At 41.0% G+C, this 18,577-nt stretch overlaps 2 protein-coding genes across 3 annotated transcripts in view; both read right to left on the bottom strand.

The window, feature by feature from the left end:
- Positions 1 to 226: 226 nt before the first annotated feature.
- On the bottom strand, positions 227 to 11,142 carry PSMA6 (proteasome 20S subunit alpha 6). The gene is made up of 7 exons (XM_041397199.1): positions 10,968 to 11,142; positions 7,005 to 7,099; positions 6,161 to 6,242; positions 5,845 to 6,000; positions 2,725 to 2,903; positions 1,994 to 2,088; positions 227 to 433 (listed from the first exon to the last, which is right to left on the bottom strand). Exons 1-7 carry the CDS (start codon positions 11,041 to 11,043, stop codon positions 376 to 378), a joined length of 741 nt encoding a protein of 246 aa, XP_041253133.1. The 5' UTR covers positions 11,044 to 11,142; the 3' UTR covers positions 227 to 375.
- A 4,221-nt stretch (positions 11,143 to 15,363) lies between these two features.
- Positions 15,364 to 18,577, bottom strand: part of LOC121331762 (protein only RNase P catalytic subunit) — a 37,262-nt gene continuing 34,048 nt past the window's right edge. For both annotated transcript variants that reach the window (XM_041396492.1, XM_041396501.1), the window contains exons 6-8: positions 18,258 to 18,406; positions 17,457 to 17,652; positions 15,364 to 15,790 (exon numbers count right to left, since the gene is read on the bottom strand). In XM_041396492.1, coding sequence (XP_041252426.1) covers positions 15,659 to 15,790; positions 17,457 to 17,652; positions 18,258 to 18,406 — 477 coding nt within the window. In that variant the 3' untranslated portion in view covers positions 15,364 to 15,658. The remainder of the gene's footprint in view (positions 15,791 to 17,456; positions 17,653 to 18,257; positions 18,407 to 18,577) is intronic.

Here is an 18,577-nt window from a genome sequence, read left to right as displayed (position 1 = left end):
ACGAATGTAGAAATTATCTCAAGAAACACACACCACAAGAACTGATATTAACACAAAGAGCCAAATAGCTCAGATGAAAAATACAGCTCGGAGCATAAAATTTCTCTTAAAATACAATTAAAAAGCAGGCAATTATCACAGAAACACTAAAAGTTGTCAAGTATTTTGATGACAATTTCATAGAATTGGAAGTTTAAAAAATAACATTGAAAGGAGACACCAAGAATTTCAAAAACCTCTGTTTTATTTGTACAGAGTAAAATACATCATATAGTGAACACTGTTTTCCACCCATAATCTAAAACCATTATTAAGTGTTTTCTTTTCACCAAACATCCTGGCCAGAAGCACAGACAATGGAAATGGGAACGCTAATTAGTCTCTCTCTGCCAGAGCTACAAGGTGCACATCAATCTCTGCTTCTGTAAGGATCCTGAAAGAACAAAAAGAAATCTTAAATAGCTTAAATTATTCTTCCCCTTAAGCTCCAATATTACAACCTAATATCTACACAAATAAGTTTTACAGCAATGCATCTTTCTGCCCTTTAAAGCCTTGCTGCCAGTGCCACAGGCTGACATTCCAATTCTCTTGAAAAATAAAGGAAGAATCAAAGGCACTAGAGAGCAAGGAAGTAACAAATGACAGAAAAATAACAGGTAATTCTTCATGAGTAATGCAATTGCAAGCTGAGACCTAGTGAGAAGGTAGCTTGATCCCTTGAGTGGCAGGAGAGAAGGGGTCATGCAGCTCCCATGTGCTTTCTCACAAACACTGTGCTGCTCTGCTGTCCTCAGCACACACCACCAAATGCAAAACCACCCATCATCACCATGTCCACCTTAACAACATTTGGAAGGAAGCACTTAAAAGACTGAACCTGTAGGACCCAAAGATTTGAAGACTCTCTTCAGTCCCCACTTACCAAGTAGTTAGACTAAAGTAACAGCAGACTTTGTTCCCAATTTTACTGCTCCTCTGTTATTTTTAAATAAAAAAATCCCTCAATGAAAGACTAAAGCAGAAATAACTGAATCCCTCTGCAGCAAGCCAGACTTACCTAAATTTTAGGTGAGCCATACCTGGAGGGTTCTTTTGTACTATTAAAACTCCCCAAAAGTTTTTCTCCCACATTTCATGCATACTCCTGCAGCTCTGCACTGTGCTGTGAGCAGGCTGTCAAGGACACTGTATCCCATGTGAAGCTTTCCTGCCCTCAGCAGGAAGACTTCCAGGTGTTGCCTTGATACACTGGCCAAGTAATCCTGGTGCACACAGTGTGCTGCAGGCAATAATGGAGGAGGGATGAAATAGCAGGTGCCTGGCTCTCATGTTAGATGGGACTGCAGAGTACTCAGAAAGTACATAGCTCAGCCATTTTCAAATCACTAGTGATTTTTTAAATCCATGATCTTTTAATCTTACCAAATTTAAATACAGTTTTTCAAATTACACAAGTCCATAATCTATTAACTACATATTTTAGATGTTAAGAAATGCTAACAATTAAAAGATGAGCAAGAATAATTTAAAGATTCATTTTCAAAAAAGAATAAAGAATTTAAGGGACTTGTAAATATTCCATAATACAAACCAGACTTTACTGCATTAGTTAGTATGACTATGATTTGGAAGTGGACTCCAGATACCATTACTATGAAAATTTGTTATGCTTCTAAGAATGAAAACACGTCTAGACCAGATGTAACTACATTTCAATCATCACAGAAAGCAATACCCTTTTAAGACATCAAGGAGATGGCTTTTCTCCACCAAATCCCTTAACCATGTCACACATTTTAAAACTGCATTATTCTTTTTACACAATGTTTTCTACCCCTACACATTTTGAAGAGTTACAAGTAAAAAACCCTTCAAAACTTCAATCTCTTAAATTTATCTCTTTTTCTCAATTTACAATTACACAAGAAGGTAAAACTAATTGCACATAATCAGAGAAACACAGCAAGTTTTATCAACACTGATTGCTTACCTGAACTTGGGATTTTCCACTGTGACTACACCAACTTCTATTTCTGAAGGTTTGAAATCAATGGATAGTACAGTAGACAGGCATGTTATTGCTGTCTGAAAGATGACAAAACCCCCTATCATTAGAAAGAAAGCACTAATTCTTTTTTTTTTTTCTTGATAGACATAGCACTAAAAACTATCCTTCCTTCTGGTTTAAAGTTACTTCCTCTCACTTCAAAATCTCAGTTTAGAAATTCCAAATACAGCTATAGAATACAGCCCCTCTCCAGTCCTATCCCTAAAAAGCCCAATCTACAAAAAACAAAGGGACATGTTTTCATATCAGAAAAAGACACAACAAAACCAAAGCCTTTTATCATGCTAAGATACTGTTTGAAATACCTTCTAATATGAAGATTATTTTAAATGTCACTAAAAGTTAAGTCATACTGGTATCCCCAAAATCAAGCACTGTAGTAACCAAACACCAGCTACAGTGGGAGTGTTACAATTATACAATCTGCTTCAGCTAACATAAAGCAAAAAAAACACATTAGATGACCATTCAAACACTTGCAGAATACCTGCAAATGATTTTCTGGTTGGAATAGCTGTATTTGCTCTGGCAGCAATACAGAACTGTAGGGAAAGAGGAAATGCCTAACTACATTTCTATGCATTGCAAGCCTACATGCAGCATATTCATTAAAAATACCTGAAACAAATTTTAATTTCCTTCTGCTGGCCTACCTCTACTGTTTGTTCATATGTCCAGTCAAATTTCTTCTTTACTTTCTTTTCAAGAAAACTGGTTGACTCTGTCTGTTTAACTCCTGCAGCTGTGGCCTTGAATCCACAATAGTAACCTGCTGGATCACACTTGTATACCTGAGGGCCGTGTTCTTCATCAATACCAATCAAAATCATACCTTGAAGAGAAAATTTGTTAATTTATTTATTTTCCCCATTTTAGCAATTTAATTCAACTGAAGAACAGAATGGATAGTCCTCTCTGTGAAAAAACATGCATACACAGCAATAAATCCCTGGGAATCAGTCCCATACCTGGAGTTAGGATTTCCTTTTTATCTCTAATTTGCCATTTCTTACCAGCATCTCATTACCAGGTGTGCAACTCAGTTTAGCAGAAACTACATTTCTGTCATTTCCAAAGAAGGCATTCTCATTAAACATACAAACATTTTTGCCATGCTCAGTGTGTAGAGAACCACAAAGTCAGGAAATAAAAGTTTTATCCTGACAGAAAGTTTACCAAGCCACAGCTCACATCCTGTGTTATACGACACAAAAGTGCAAACAACAGTTCTATTAGCATGTGCCTTTTACTAGAAAGCAACTTTACAAACATACTGAAACTAATGGAGATATTAAAAGATCAAATTTAGATTCCCTGTTACCCTGAAAAACACTGCATTACATACCTTTTTCTCTTTAAATTAAAAAAAAAAATCTGAAAAGCGGAAATATCGACATAACTGAGTCTTTGAAGATTCATCTGACTAAGTGTTTCGAAGCTGGATAGTTTTCAAGTAGGACAAACTGACCACATCACTGAAATGCATATGTTCACCCTCACTTCTTGATTTACAGCTGCATTGTCTCAATATGCATATTAAAAAATAAGTCAAAAGCAATACTTGCAATAAAAACCCAAAACAGAACAAGGTCATGGTTTTCAATTATTTTCACTTTACATTTGTGTAATTTTCAACTAGTAGTTAGAGATGATAAACTTCTGAGCAGCAATTACTACAACAGAAAAAAAATCCCCTCATATTTTCAGAAAGGCTAAGGGAAGTAAAGAAAAATACATTTTTATTCATGTATTTAAAAAAAGGAATTTCCAGCAGTATCAAGGTATGGGAAATGCCAAGGGAAGAAAGAAACAATCCTTCCTGACAATTACAAGCACACAAGCACAGGAGAATTGCCCCATCATGGAAACTGTGGTGCAACTCTGAATGTCGCTTCTTTAGTGAGAAGTCTTAGGGCCTGCTATGATTACGAGAAGTGATTCATCAATTCTGAAACTATTCTCCTTAAAAAAAAAAAATCCAAAACCCAACCAATCAAAGAGAAACTCAGAATGTTTAATGAAAAAGTAATTGAGGAAACCTGTTAAGTCTTTTACCTCAGTTCCTGAACAGCCTAACAGTATGTTTATAATTTGCTTACAGCCCAACGTAAGAGAAAAAAACAAGTCAGAACCAGCCCCAGAACACAAAGATGAACAGGAACATCTACAAAAAATGACTCAACACACAACTTCTTTCTAAGCTGCATTTGCTGTTACAAAACAAGACATGTAAAAATATTTTCAAGGGAAATATTTTAGGCACTTTTTCCTCTGCATTACATATAGGATAGCTAAGTTAGGAGAAAAAATTTTGTAAATCCTACATCCGTACATCTTACCTAGATAAAAAAGCCACAAAACCTACATAAAGATAATTGCACTCTCCATCTCTGTCTTCTAACAGTGATGTTTACCCAGACACAGTGCACTGGGCTTGGCAAGGTTTCGGTAGTGAGAGGGCTGCAGGGTTGGCTTCTGTGAGAAGCTGCTACAAGCTTCTCCTGTGTCCAAAGGAGCCGAAGCCACCTGGCTCCAAGACCAACCTGCTGCTGGCTGAGGCCAAGCCCATCCACAGTGGTGGTAGTGCCTCTGGGATAATGTATTTAAGAAAGAAAAAAAAGAAGGAAATTGCAGACAGAGAAGAGAGGAGTGAGAATATGTGAGAGGAACAACTTTGCAGACACTGAGGCAAATTTTGGAAGGAAGGAGCTGCTGGAGCTGAGATTCCCCTGCAGCCTGTGGTGAAGACCATGGTGAGGCAGCTGTGGCCCTGCAGCCCATGGACATCCAAGGCGGAGAGACATCCACCTGCAGACCCTGGAGGAGCCCACAGTGGAGCATGTGGATGCCTGAAGGAGGCTGTGGCCCCATGTGGAGGCCAGGACAGGCTCCTGGCAGGACCAGTGGCGCTGTGGAGAACGGAGCCCACACTGGAGCAGCCTGTTCCTGCAGGACTGCACCCCACATAAGGTGGGCTCCTTGCTGGAGCAGTTTGGGAAGAACTGCAGCCTGTGGGAAGGACTCACTTTGGAGAAGTTCCTGGAGCACTATCTCCTGTGGGAGACACACTGGAGCAGGGGAAGAGTGTCAGGAGTCCTCCCCCTGAGGAAGATACAGCAGCAGAAACAATGTACTATATGAACGGACCACAGACCCCCTTCCTATCTTCCTGTGCCCACTGTGGGAGAGGTAGAGGACCAGGAATAAAATTAAATCTGTGAAGGAGGTAGGGGGTACGTGTTTCAAAGATTTTGTTTTACTACTCAGTATCCTATTTTTATTTGCTTGTTAACAAATTCAGCTAATTTCCCCAAGGTGGATCTGTTTTGCTCATGGTGGTAATTGGTGAGTGATCCCTCCCTGCCCTTATCTTGACCCAAAAGCCTTCTATGGTATTTTTTCTCTTCTGTGTCTAGGTGAGGAAGGGACTGATGGAGACAGGCAGACACTTGGCATTCATCCAGGGGGTCAAACCACCACAAACAAACACAGTTACAAAGAGCATCTCCTGCTCACAGATATCACTGCACAGTGCAAACAGACCAGGCTCCAAAAACTAAGGTGAAATAGTATCAGAGAGGCTACATTATTTCAAATGCTGAGTCAGTGGTAAAATCAGGGCTCCAGTTCAAGACCTACAACACTGCTCTCTAATTCAGCCGTTCATCCCCCTTACAGACTCAGTTACCTGAAGATGGGTGAGAATTTCTTATATATGAATTTGCAAACTTAGACAAGAAACATTAAAGACCATTTTCATACACTGTACTTACAGCAACCAAGGGGCCTCATTTCAGCATTCTGTGTATAGACCTGAGAAATATCTGCAATCCTTTTACACAGCATATCCACAGGGATGTCATATCCATACTTGTACTTCCAGTTAGCAGCCTCATAGCGGGCTCTCTGCACCTGGGATCTGCTGTCAGCTAGACAAAAAAAAAATAATATTAATTCCACTGAATATGTACCATCTTTATTTCTAGCATTGCCTGAGAATATAAATTCCAGGTCCAACTTTACATTGTCTTTAAATATACCCATTAGAACTAGGTAAGTTCTCCAAAACCAGACTGGTGAATTAAATACCTGTCATTCCTGTCATCACACAACCAATATTTTCAGTAATCTTGAATAAATGAGTCACTGTGTTGGAATCCAGTAACTTGTCCTAAAGAGGAAACAGAAAGAATGCAATAGCAAACACTGTCCTTGAAGTAAAAAGAAAACAAACAAAAAACCCCAAACTCTGAATCCTCTGGTTTTTACAGAAGAGCCCAAAGGACCCATAACAGCTAAAAACTGTCTTTCAGGCTTTCCAATCTTTACTGCTGTAGGCATATGAAGGAAGAAATTGGAGAATAGGGAAGATTAAAACCACAGACCTGGAGAAGGATAGCAACACGAACATGATCAACATCACAGTCCTTTTCTATCTGAAGAAACCTTGAGAACCCACATACAAAGTTTGCTCTCTTATTGCATGCTGCCCTTCAAACATAAAAGAATTTCCCCCCTTTTTCAACAGTACATCACCACCGAGCTGAAACACTCATGAAAACCTGTTCTACGTGCTATCGGTATAATATTTTCTCAGCAGAAATTCAAGGAATCAGGGAATTGGTTATGGACAACTCAGCCCTTACAAGCCAGAGCAATGAATGCATGCTCAATACAGCAGGGTCTACTTATATTTTTAGATTTATCCCTTCAACAACTACAGAGAAAACCAATATAGCAATACTAATGAGAAAATGTACAGTTGAACACTACATGGAGCTAGAACTTGTAATAAGCAGAATGATAATTAGATATTCCGTTCAAACAGCAATTTATGTCAGTGTTAACAAGTATAATATCAATATTGCTGAGTCTCACCCTATCTTTTTTTCTCCTCTCCTTTCAGACCTCCCCTCAAAAGCAGGCTACTTACAGGTACTTTCTTCTGTGTTACAATTACTGCAGAATCTTTCCCACGAACAGCTACAGATGTAAGTCCACCTTGGTTTATGGCCTTAAATGCATATTCTAGAAAAATATACAAATATTAATAAAAAAACTTGTGTCAGAGACACTAGTACATGTAACAATTTCAGCCAACACACAAATCTCACCAATTTCTGGCCTTTTAATACTTTAATACTTGTGCAATACTTTGTGTCCTTAAGACCTTTAGTACAATGTGCATTGACTCTCTTCACAAAACCACTGTCACTGCTTCCTTCAAATGTGTCTTCTAACTTGACGTTTTGTTCCGTTCAAGCTTAACAGCATCAGAATAAGTTTTAGAACAAAAAGGCTGTTCTGAACTTGACCAAAATTGTCCAACCTTAATCTACAGTAACCATAATTTCTTACAGAAGAATTCTTGATGTGAATTTTAGTATTTTAACGCAAGCTTCTTTTCTAATTTTTTACTGATATAGATGAAAACTGGTAAGATGACACAGGAGGCACATGAGACAGGTTTTAACTACCATATTTTCTGACTTTCTGATTGCAATGCTTTTGTTCACTTTTTATAGTGAAAATGACACAGAGGCAAATTAAACAATATTATTCATGTAAGTACAATGGATTAAGAAGCAAACACTAAGGTAAGTCATGATACAATCCATGAAATAAATTTCTCCTGACTGATGGTTTCAAAAGCCTTAGGCACAAGAACTTTAAAACTGTTTACCTGGCAATATTTGATAAATATTCAGAAATTCCTAATATCTGGCTGAGTGGTAAGTTTCAGACAGCAGCTAAATGTAGGTGAGTTTTTTTGTTAGCTATGCATGTGAATCCAGAATTTAGAACATGTCTACAAACAGCAGAGTAAATTGCTAAAACTATCTTAAAATAATGAGAGCAAAAACTTGGCTATTTTAAAAGCTGCATTCAGATCTATAGAAGAGATTGCACAACAGAGAAGTAATAATCTGAAGATGAAAAAAAATTCAAACTTTGCGTATTAATGTTCAATCTGCAGAGTCAGTGTTAAGGAAGGCCTCATTGTGGTGTATTTATGACACTGTATTTACTACTGTCAGACATCAGAGCATTTACACATTTGGTTACCCAAATGTGCCATAAAGGATGTTCCCCCTTTCCCTCTGTACAACTCTGTCCACCTGGGATGAGTGCCAGCCTGGAGCAGAGCACAAACCCCAGTAAGACGTGAGCCAGCACTGCCTGCAAACTGGCCATGCTTGCAGCCCTGCACACTTTTTTTTGTGCTTTGCAACATTTGTACAACAACCTGAAGGCAGGGTGTAAAGCAGATGGACAGAGCCAGCCTTTTTTCAGTGATGCCCAGTGACAGGACCAAATCAGAGAGGAGTGGAACAAACTGAAACAGGAGGGTTCAACACCTGAAAACATGTTTTACTGTGATGGTGACTTAGCACTGGAGCAGGCTGCCTGTACAACCCACCTGGAAACACTCCTGGGCATCCAGCTCGAGGTGGGCCTCCTTGGGCAGGGGCTTGGGGCCAGACAATCTGCAGAGGGCCCACCTCATCTCAGCCATTCTGTGGTTCTGTGACACTTAGGTGGCAGCAGGAATAGGTGCCCTCACAAACTAGTTTTTGCTCACAACTACCAAAAACCAGGCTTGAGAAACTGCAGCCCCTGATTACCACCACCATTGCTCAGTTTTCAAGGAAACATGCCAAAACGTGAAGTGGCTCTTACAATGTAACAAATCCAAGTTGCTAGTGCTGTTTTAAGTCTGTTTACTACTATGTAAGTATTTGAGCAGCATGCAGACATTGACTCTGAAAATAGCAGCCCCTTGCTGTTCCCTGAATACATGGCAACAGCCAGAAGTTTTACTGTAGTAATTTTCTTCACCTCTCAAAACTCCACTCAGAAGAAACATCACCTTTGAAGATTGAAACTAACAGGCAGCAAGAGAACACTGATGCTCTGAGGGATTTTAACCACAGTAATGGGAAATAACTGTTAAGTTTTCTAATATGAGATCAAAGGCACATGAGTTTTTTCTGAGCTTTAGAAGCAGAAGACAGATGTAAGATAAAGTATAGGCATTTCAGTCCAATATCATTATGGTGGAAATCTCTGTTCCCATACTGCCAAATTCCAGGAAAAACTCAAGTTTTAAGGCAATCTTAAAGCAACACATGTCCATGCTCATTCTCGACAGCCCCTAGCTAACCTTAATCCAGCAAAGAGACAAAGATAAAACTAAACCACCTAGATGTGGACATTTGATTGCAAGCAAACATGAGATTTCTGCCCATGCTGTGGCTAGATGCTGGCAAACAGAGACATCCATGTGCACCATGCCCGAGTTACCAGCCTGGCTGTGAATAAAGTGAGCTCATTCTTTCTTGAAGTTAACATCTACATATTTTTCTTCCTATAGCACATAGGTACTTAAATTAGCTTTAAGCCAGCTTCAGGCTGTGTGCAGAAGCTCTCAAATACACATGCAGATACTTGTTTCTGAGACACCGTTAAAAGGTATGGAGGTACCACACATTTCTCATACATAACCTACTGGCTACATATACCCCAGAGACAGAAAACCAAGGCTCAGTTTCCTCTCTGCGACAGAATGCAGAAACAATTCCCAACAAGTAGCACTGTGAAAGAGACAGTGGGAAGTGATGCAGACCAGCCAACCTGTTTTAATGGCAGCTGAAGGTAGGAGCCCAGGACTCCTCTGTCACAGAGCCACTGAAACCCTGTGTGAGGAAGCACTGTCCCTACCATCCCTATGTATAAGGAATAATAAGCATTACACATGCTCCAGATATAAGTCAGCACCCACGTGTAGGTAACTAGTACAGGCACCTTTCTAATTCTTCCTTGCAGAAAGGACTGCTCAAGAGTGGGCCACCTGTCCATGTGAATCCACACTGGCTTCTTCCTGAGAAAAACTCAAGGGCAGTCACAAAAAACCTATATGGCTGCCACAGGCAATTAATGCAATCTGACCCCAGCAAGCTCCTTTCCTGGAGAACAGATGGATTTACAGACATAACATGCAGTGCGTGTGCAGTGAAGGCCCTGCAGCTGGGGAAGGCAGGTCAGGATGATGCTGCAGAACAGTTCATCTCTCCCTGCTGAGAGGCTCCTCCAGGGGCACTCTCAAACTATTGTCCTGCCACACTGTGAGCTGCCTGCATCCTGCACAACGGGCACCAGGATGCGCTTCTGCACAATCTGGTGCACTGCAAAAACAGGAATAACAGAACCAGGGGCTTACAGAAGAAGCTGGAGCTCAGCTCCAGATTATTCCAAGAAACCTGAAAACGAAGGATGGTTGCTCCTATCTCACAGGCCACAGTGTGCAGAACAAGCGCCATTCAGGTGTAACAAGAACGTGCATGAGTTACATCCAAGAACTGACTTTGTCACTCTGGCATGCAGGGTTTGAGGCAGTTCAAATCCCATTTCAAACAGCTATCGTTGTTCTCAGATCCCAAAACGCAGAGCTCCGAGGTTTGGCAAGATTCATTCAAAGAAACACTTAAGGGAGCTTAAGCAGCCTCTGCAGAGCTGCAAGCTTGGTCTCCCAGCGTCTGAAATCGAACACCGAGGACTCAGAGGAGGCCCTCCCGGTGGCAGGGGACACCGGAGAGAGCCCAGCCCGGCCCTAGGTTTCCCTTATCTCATGCGAGGATCCCTTCCCCGGCACCACCGGGACCGCCGCCGGCCACGCTCCCACCAGGCCTTCCCCCACACACCGCGGGACCAGGCCAGGCGGGAGCCGGGACTCCCGGGCCACCAGAGGCGTCGCGTCTCGCCCCTCGCACAGGCTGCGGGGCTCGGCGGAGCTTTCGCGAGCCGGCCGCGGCCCCGCTCGGCGGGGGCAGGCCGGGGGCAGACCGGGCCCGTGACGGGGCAATTCGGCGGCGGCCGCGCGGGCCCGGACACGCACCGACTTGGTAGAGGCGGCCCTCGGGCGAGAAGATGGTGATGTGCCGGTCGAAGCCGGCGCTGGAGCCGCGGGACATGGCGGGAGCGGCGCGGGAGCGGCGCGCGGCCGGGGGGAGCTGTCCGCGTGCAGGGCCCCGCCGCAGCCGCAGGCACCGCCGGAGCGCTTCCGGGTCACGCGCCCAGCCCGCGCAGGCGCGGGGGCGCGCGCCGCTCCCGCACCGTCACGGTCCGGCGCCGGCGCCGCGCATGCCCGAACCCCGCGGCCGCCGCGCCGCGCCACGTCACTCAGGTCGCGAGCGGGAGGCGGGGTTGGCGGCTGTGGCTGTCGCTGTGACTGTGAGTGTCGCTGTCACTGCCACTGTCACTGCGGGGCTGCGCCGGCGCTGCTCGTTCGTGGAAACCTGGAAGCCCGCCGGACGTGCCCGAGGGAAGCGGCAGGAAACGGAATAACAGTATCATCGCGGCATCCATCGACGCTGAATCAAAGTATCACCAGCCAGCCGGGAAAACAAAACCCCTCCCAAAGTTCCAAACGAAATGTTTCCGCGTGTGCTCTCGAATAATTTTAAAGCAAGTACCTCAAAAAATATGTTTAAGGTATTCATAGGTAATTGTTGCCGCAGCTGCGTTATAATGCGACGTTTAAAAGACTTTTTATCCGTGTCCAGTCCAAAGGGAAATTCCCCAAATTGAAACTCGTGAATGTAAGTTTTTTGCCTTTCAACATCCTGGAATTCCCCTGCTCTTTGTGGCAAGGCATTTTTTAAAAGTTGGTCATTAAAAGAGTTGGAAAAGCTGCGTTCTGGCATCCACGCCTCTGCTTTGAAATGATTATTAGGTGAGCTTATTCTTTGCTGAAATAGCAGAATAAAGGTGTATGCCACACACTGAAAGTCTGAATTCTCAAATTTTTCAAAATACTTCTCCTTGCTTATTAATACTATGGGAGAATACTGTCCCACTATATATTACAGGACTCAGAGTGTGTCCCTTTCATTAGGGAGGGACTTTGTGGGCAGACACGAGAAGTTTGAAGGGGTGCTGCAAGCACGGGAACACAGAACGTGAACGCGTATGACTGCATCTGCTGGGTCAGAACGGAGCCAGTCTTGTCCAATGCTCTGTCTCCAAATGTGGCCAAAAGGGATACCCAAGAGTTTAAGACTAGAGAGGGCCTTTCATGATACACTCCCTGAATCCTCTCCCAGTCTCCAACCATCGGGAAGGACTTCCCAAGGCAGAGATAGTGTCTGGTTATTTAGTAACCCTTGCTGGTTCCCCTTCATGAACTTTCTGGTCTCTCCTTGAACCCACATGTACTTCTTGAACCCACAACATGCCATGGCAAAGAGCTGGTCTGCATAATAACATGTGTGGTTTTGTCTGAAACTCAGCTTTTATCTGAACCTTTTATCTATCTGCCAGTATCATTTGATGCTTTTGTACTGACACAGCCAACGACAGATCCCTAGGAATTCCTTCCAGAACATTTGTGATTCTTATGACCTCTGAGTCTCTTAAGATCAGTTTCTCCAAGATGATGATCCATACCTTTACAGTTCTTCCATCTACAGAGCTCTTTGATTCTCTAGAATTATTTTTTTTTCCCCTGAGAAAAAGGGCATGAGAAAATCTAAGTAAAGATCAAGTGTTCAGCCTGATTGCCAAACAGTAACCAAGAAAATCCTTACATTTGGAATCAAAGATTCAGTATCTGAATTAGATAAAGGAAAGAATAATAGTTGCTCAATACCATGGACATGACAGAGTGGAAGTTAAGCTACTATCAGGATACAGCTTCCACACTACAGCATTGTTTCAGAAGAGCAATCATGCTTTTGGTTTAATGTTAAATCACTTCTGATGAGTATGGGTATGGAGTCAAATTCTGTGTTGCAGGATCCTGAGGAAAGCTGTTCTCACTGTCATCTTTTTAACATAGTAAGCAGTAAGTGGGAGATCTTGGAGGTGGTAATAGCTGGAGTGCAGGCTGAATCAGTTCTTTCTCAACTCTATCTTGCCGGTGTGTCTGGCTAAGCTAAGGGCACATTCCTTCTGATTCCCATTCTCCTCACTCAGTGTCACAGCAAATGGCAGTCAGTGTCTCTTTGGGGGTACCAACTGCTGCACTGTTTGGAAGACTTGCCCTTCTGGCATTCAGCATGAACCCATCTGTGTAACAAATTACCTTGAATTTTTACCGTACCACTATACAAACAGCTGTAGATGTCAAATAGATCTGCTATTTGTTACTGGCTTTGGTTTGGCTCTCACTTTTCTTTTTATTGCTAGTGAAACCTCAGAATTCCTTTCAGATACTTGGAAGCAAATCCTCATAGTCATTGTTATCTTGAAATGCCATATTTCAGTAATCTGAAATTTGAAGACTTAGAGCAACACAAAAGAAATGTTATTTCACGATGTCTGAAATAAAATTAAAATAATTAACTTCAGAACTGAGCCTCTGGATACCATGTGCATCTATGTAACAGGTAGCATACACCTGAAAAAGTCTGTAGGGTCATCACTAATGTTTCCCCTTTGGTTCCACAAAGGCTGTTAATTCCCTGTAGGTATTTACAGAGAAGTGTACATATTAAAAAACAAGTCACAAATCTGACACCAATGTTGTAAGATCTTCCAGCTGTAAATTCCATAATCTGTTCCATCATCCCCTAAATATACTAATAATGTGTATTTAGGAAGTGTTGTTATTTAGAAGGAATTACAGTATCTCTCTAAGAACAGTTTTTAAGGTGAAACCCAAGTGATTGATTAGGGACATGTCCTGATTAAAAAGGAAGTACAGGATGCATTTATTACAGTTATATGTGGATATTATGCATGCCTGTTAATGACGAGGGCGAGGTAAAATACAAAATTCAATGGCAATGAAATGGGTACTCTGAAGGTGCAGTTTCTGCTCAGCTAGGGCTGACCTAGGGCAGAGCTGCTGCAGGGACCCACCTTCTGCAGCCTGACATTTTGAACCCCACACAGGTACCAGTACTTGTGCAATGGTGCCAGTTGAGTGCAACAATGCCAATGCTGACCCAGCCAAAACACAGTTTTAAGACCCATCTCTGCATTGCTTTGGGCTGCACGACCATCAGAGCTAGGACCAAAGGAGCACTGTAACAGCACTGACTGACACCAGCTCAGGCCATGCACAACTTCATACACAGCAGCAGCTGCTAACTCAGCACTCCTGCACAGGAGCAGACACCTCAGTTAAAAGCAGCATTTCCACTTTCAAGGCGATGTGGCAGTTCTGTAACTTAAGGAATTATAAAAGCAATCTTCTGACAAATTAGAAGTATTGAGGAATGAGAGAAGTAGATCCAATCCCTCTGCTTTTCCTGCTGGACTCCATAGGAGCTGTCATGTTCTGTTCAGGAAAAGAGTCTGTGATGAACACTACCAACAATATGACGAATTTAAAGCCAAGGTTTTATGTTACCTTAAGAGGCACCCAGCTCCTCTACACTTTCTGCACTTTCCACCTGAAGGACATGACTGTATGCAAATCATATCTGCTGGTTTAAAAACTGATACCAGAAGTAGAACATGTGTCAGGACTGTCCTGGAAAAAAAAAAAGCAGGGAACATGCTTAAGTGCTGAGTCCTGAGGGAGCTCGTCATGGGGCCTGCAAGAACTCAGATCTGCGAGTTCTATACAAAAAGATCTTAATGTTTCATCTCAGTTTTGAACAGAGGATTTTTGTATGAAACAGATGCAACAAGCCCAGGATATTTAATCTGAGAATTATGTGGCATTTCTATGTTTTGGGGGAGAAAGGTTTGCATTACACTTGTAAGTGCAATAAACAAACACATTTACCACACACACACTTACAAATAACTCAGAACACTTTTACTGTAATTTATACTACTTTTTTGCTTTATAACTTGGAACAGATTTTATAGTAATGTACAAGAATCAATTTTGTCCTATCTTTAACAATTTCTAGCTATCCATTTTCATTTAAAAAATCCATGCATTTCCATCAGCAAACTATTGCAGTAATGCCAAATCCTGTCAGAAACGGCAAATTTAGGAGTGTGGAAGAGCCCCACATTCCACTGGTTGTTTCTTTATTCTTCCAAGCAAATGATTGCTATATGCTCCTCTAACCAATCTCTTGCATTCTATGTGGTCAAACAAATTCTAATTAGAGTGAGGAAGCCTTAGGTCTGTGTGTGTCTGGTGAATGGTAAATGCACCATTGTCCCCCCTAGCTCCACTGAACAGAGGTTGACATTGTGCAACACTCTTGCAAGTTCAGCACCACAAACTCTGAAGGTACTTTGCAAGTCTTGCTTAATTTCTTCAAGAGTTTATTTCAGTGTAGAGGAAAAGCTTGAGAAAAAAAAATATAAAAATGCCCAAACTCTAATTCCAACAGGAAAAAGCAAGTTTTAATTCAAATCACAAAAATTGCCTGTAAAAATGGAAATAATGGATATAATTCATCCCTACTAGATCACCACTGATGTTAAGAGATGTATGCAGGAATGATTTTGTCAAAAGCAGTCGCTCAATTTTCTTTAGTAACACACCTCACACATTTAATTCCATAACTGTCCTGCTGAATTCTCCTAGCCAGCAACAGTGATTACAAAAAAAAAAAGGAAAAAAAAATAAAAAGAAAGAAAGAAAGAAGGTAGCTTCAGCTTGTCCAGTTACATTCTTCATAATTTCTGGTGAATGCAGAGCCATTTTCTTGGTACTTGATATGAATATTTTTCCTCAAAAGCATCTTTGTAGGGAATATGCCATGTATCACCTGTAGTCTGTACCACACAGTCGTAACGGAAAGCAGGCTGTTGGGAAAAAACAGGGAAAACTTTTTTTTTAGACTTTGTACAAGTATTACTAAAACATCAGTTACAGATAGTTAGTTACAACTTCCAATGCTTACCTTATAAATCTCCACAGTTTTATCTCTTAACAACTCTCATTTTATTTTCTTACACAAAATAAATTCTAAATTTTAATACTGGAGGAAAAACTAAACTATCTTCTAGTATTTTGTGGTCTAGGTGTCATTACAAATTCTGTCTTCAATCTGTACTAGATAATAATGATTTCAGAATAATGCACTCAATTACTAGAAATGACAAAATGATTGTTGTTCTGTTCAGTTAAATGAAATCATATGGGAATTACTCAGGATGGAGTTTATAGGCTTGACTGAAGGATTTAATGACATTAATGACATCTTGTATTTGTTCTCCCAGTGTCTCTCTTTACAGAGCTCACTTGCTCTGTCCCAAGGAGAAGTAAGAAAAAGAGATGTTAGTGATAAACCCTTTTCTTACATTTTCAGAAGCATCTGGCTGAACAAATAGAATAAACAATCTTTCAGGTCTATTATGTTGCAGGTAAACTAATTCAACATAAATAAGACAAATACAAAAGAAACTTTACTGGTTGGTAATTACGGTTCCCAGGACATACTATCACTCTATATGTATAGTCTTGGAAGTCTATTTTACTGTGGTAGCTTCCAGAAAAACTTAGAAAACAGCTATGACTGGCAGTATCAATGACCCAAATCACTTGTATAGGAATTAAGATGTGAAAATTAGTAGTCCCTTTGTACAAGAGAAATAAACAGCTAAAGCTGTGTTAGCTTTAGCTCAGGTGACCCACCATTCATTATTTGGCTCCACAAGAAGTAATGTATGTATGGCAACAAAGAATGAAAGGCTGTCATTCTTACAAACTAGTATCTCTGTTTGTAATCATGAATGTTATTTTACAATTTTAACTAGCAAAGGAAGAAAATTAATCTGCATAGGTGCAGTATTCCTTAAAGCAGCCAATAGCAATACAGACAGCAGATAACAAAAGAACTGCATATAGAATGTCACATGATGGATTTTTCACTAGAAAAATCTTAACAGCTGCATTCCTGTTAAGAGTAGTATTCTGCCATAACATGACATTACTGCAGTTTCTGTTAACTATAAATCTGACTGTTATGGGCTTTCCCTCATGAAACTTTACACCTATATTAGGTTACTATTACAGTGAATACTGAAATACCTGTATTTTTCTGCTTCTTAAAATGAAGATGAAAGCAACTCTATTGTAAAATTAGAAGGATGATATTTTATAATAGTGCTGCAGAGGAAAATAAGGGATTTCAAAGTTTAAAATAAATTAAGACATTGGCACTCAGGTTTTACTGAGGCCAGTAATGGTTACAGAGTTTCCAGCACTGGAAATATTTGTATACATAAACTTTTATTTACATTTACATTTTAAACATTTAGGTAGCATTTCTTGGCTCTTTTACACTTTTCTTGTTTGTGGCATGCTTTGTGAATACAGTGAATTTTCAGTTAACATGGGAGTTTTGAGCGCACTGGTACAAACCCACTTCTTAGACTTCAACAAGATATTTTGGCTTCCAGAATTCAAAATAATGTATCTTCAATGAATATGCTCTGTGTGTTTTCTGACTGCAGTGGGAAAACTTACCAAAAAATCTATACTCTTTCCTGCTGCAGAAGGGAAGAACACTATCTGGTGCCCACGCTGCCACTTGCGGAAGAGGTGACGTGTCAGACTGTCGGAGAGACAAGCCTTGTGATCCCGGAGGAAGTCCCTGGTAACAAACCTGCAATGCTTGCCTGATCGGAGAGTGGCATATAACAAGAAGGCATCATCTTCAGAGCTTCACAAAACAAATGGGAAAGACAGACGTCATTCATAAGGCAGTAAGTGGCTGCAGGAAGTGATTCAAATGCTGATCAAGATTTATTCATCAGCAACACTGAGAATTCCCACCACTACTCTAGTTCCCTTACCACAGGGCACCAAAAGCTAGAGTGCAACAAAAATTAATCACACGCTACTTAGAGCACTTTTTTCTTCTTCTCACAATCTGATGATAGAACAATACAGTCTCCTGCCACGAAGTTTAACAATACTGTGCTATGTAGGACAAAACTGCTAAAACTCCACAGTGTACCCCACACAGCAGCAGACCTCAACTGCGCACTGATGCTACCAGAAATTCTGTACTTCAGGGCACTATGCTCTTGGCGGTGGTTTTTATCAGTCATAAATCCTAATAAACCATACAGCTGTCAATATGATTCTAAGTGACTAAAGTCTTCCCAATGCAAGTTTTTATGTACTTTTGAAGCAAGTATAGCAAGGGATATATTTCTTTCACAGACACAGATAGAGATACTAGTAATGGTACTAAAAGCTAGAGCAAAATGCACATAAATCAGGTTTGGTCTCTAGCATATTGAGCCGTTTTCTTCAACTTACATATTTTCAGCAAAGAAGAAGTCTGCCTTATTCTGCATCTCCTTCATAATTTCTCTTTTCCAATGTGAAGAGTTCATCAGCATATGTTTGCGGCCCAGCACAAGCAACCGGGCATTCTCTTTTGCCAGGCAGTTGACAGCATCAAACAGCTGCAGAAAACAAAGCAAACCCAAAGATTTTCTTCGCTGTAAAAACTGAGTTACAAGGAATACTTTCCTGTGTCTCACCTAGAGGGACTTCTAGACTACTCTCATTTCACACAGTTCTTAACTGCAATACGAATTAAGCAGATAACTAATTTAATTCCCTAATCACAAAGA

The sequence above is a fragment of the Onychostruthus taczanowskii genome, unplaced genomic scaffold, assembly GCF_017590055.1.
Source record: "Onychostruthus taczanowskii isolate IOZ18803 unplaced genomic scaffold, ASM1759005v1 scaffold1, whole genome shotgun sequence".
Lineage (NCBI taxonomy): Eukaryota > Metazoa > Chordata > Aves > Passeriformes > Passeridae > Onychostruthus > Onychostruthus taczanowskii.
Note: the sequence above shows the minus strand (reverse complement) of the source record. Positions and strands in the feature narration are given on the sequence as shown.

Coding starts and splice junctions, on each gene's coding strand:
- PSMA6 (XM_041397199.1), bottom strand. CDS start 11,043: ATGTCCCGCGGCTCCAGCGCCGGCTTCGACCGGCACATCACCATCTTC. Junction 6,243..7,004: donor TAACACAGAAGAAAGTACCT/GTAAGTAGCCTG, acceptor TTTCCTCTTTAG/GACAAGTTACTGGATTCCAA. Junction 2,904..5,844: donor AATGAGGCCCCTTGGTTGCT/GTAAGTACAGTG, acceptor TTTCTCTTCAAG/GTATGATTTTGATTGGTATT.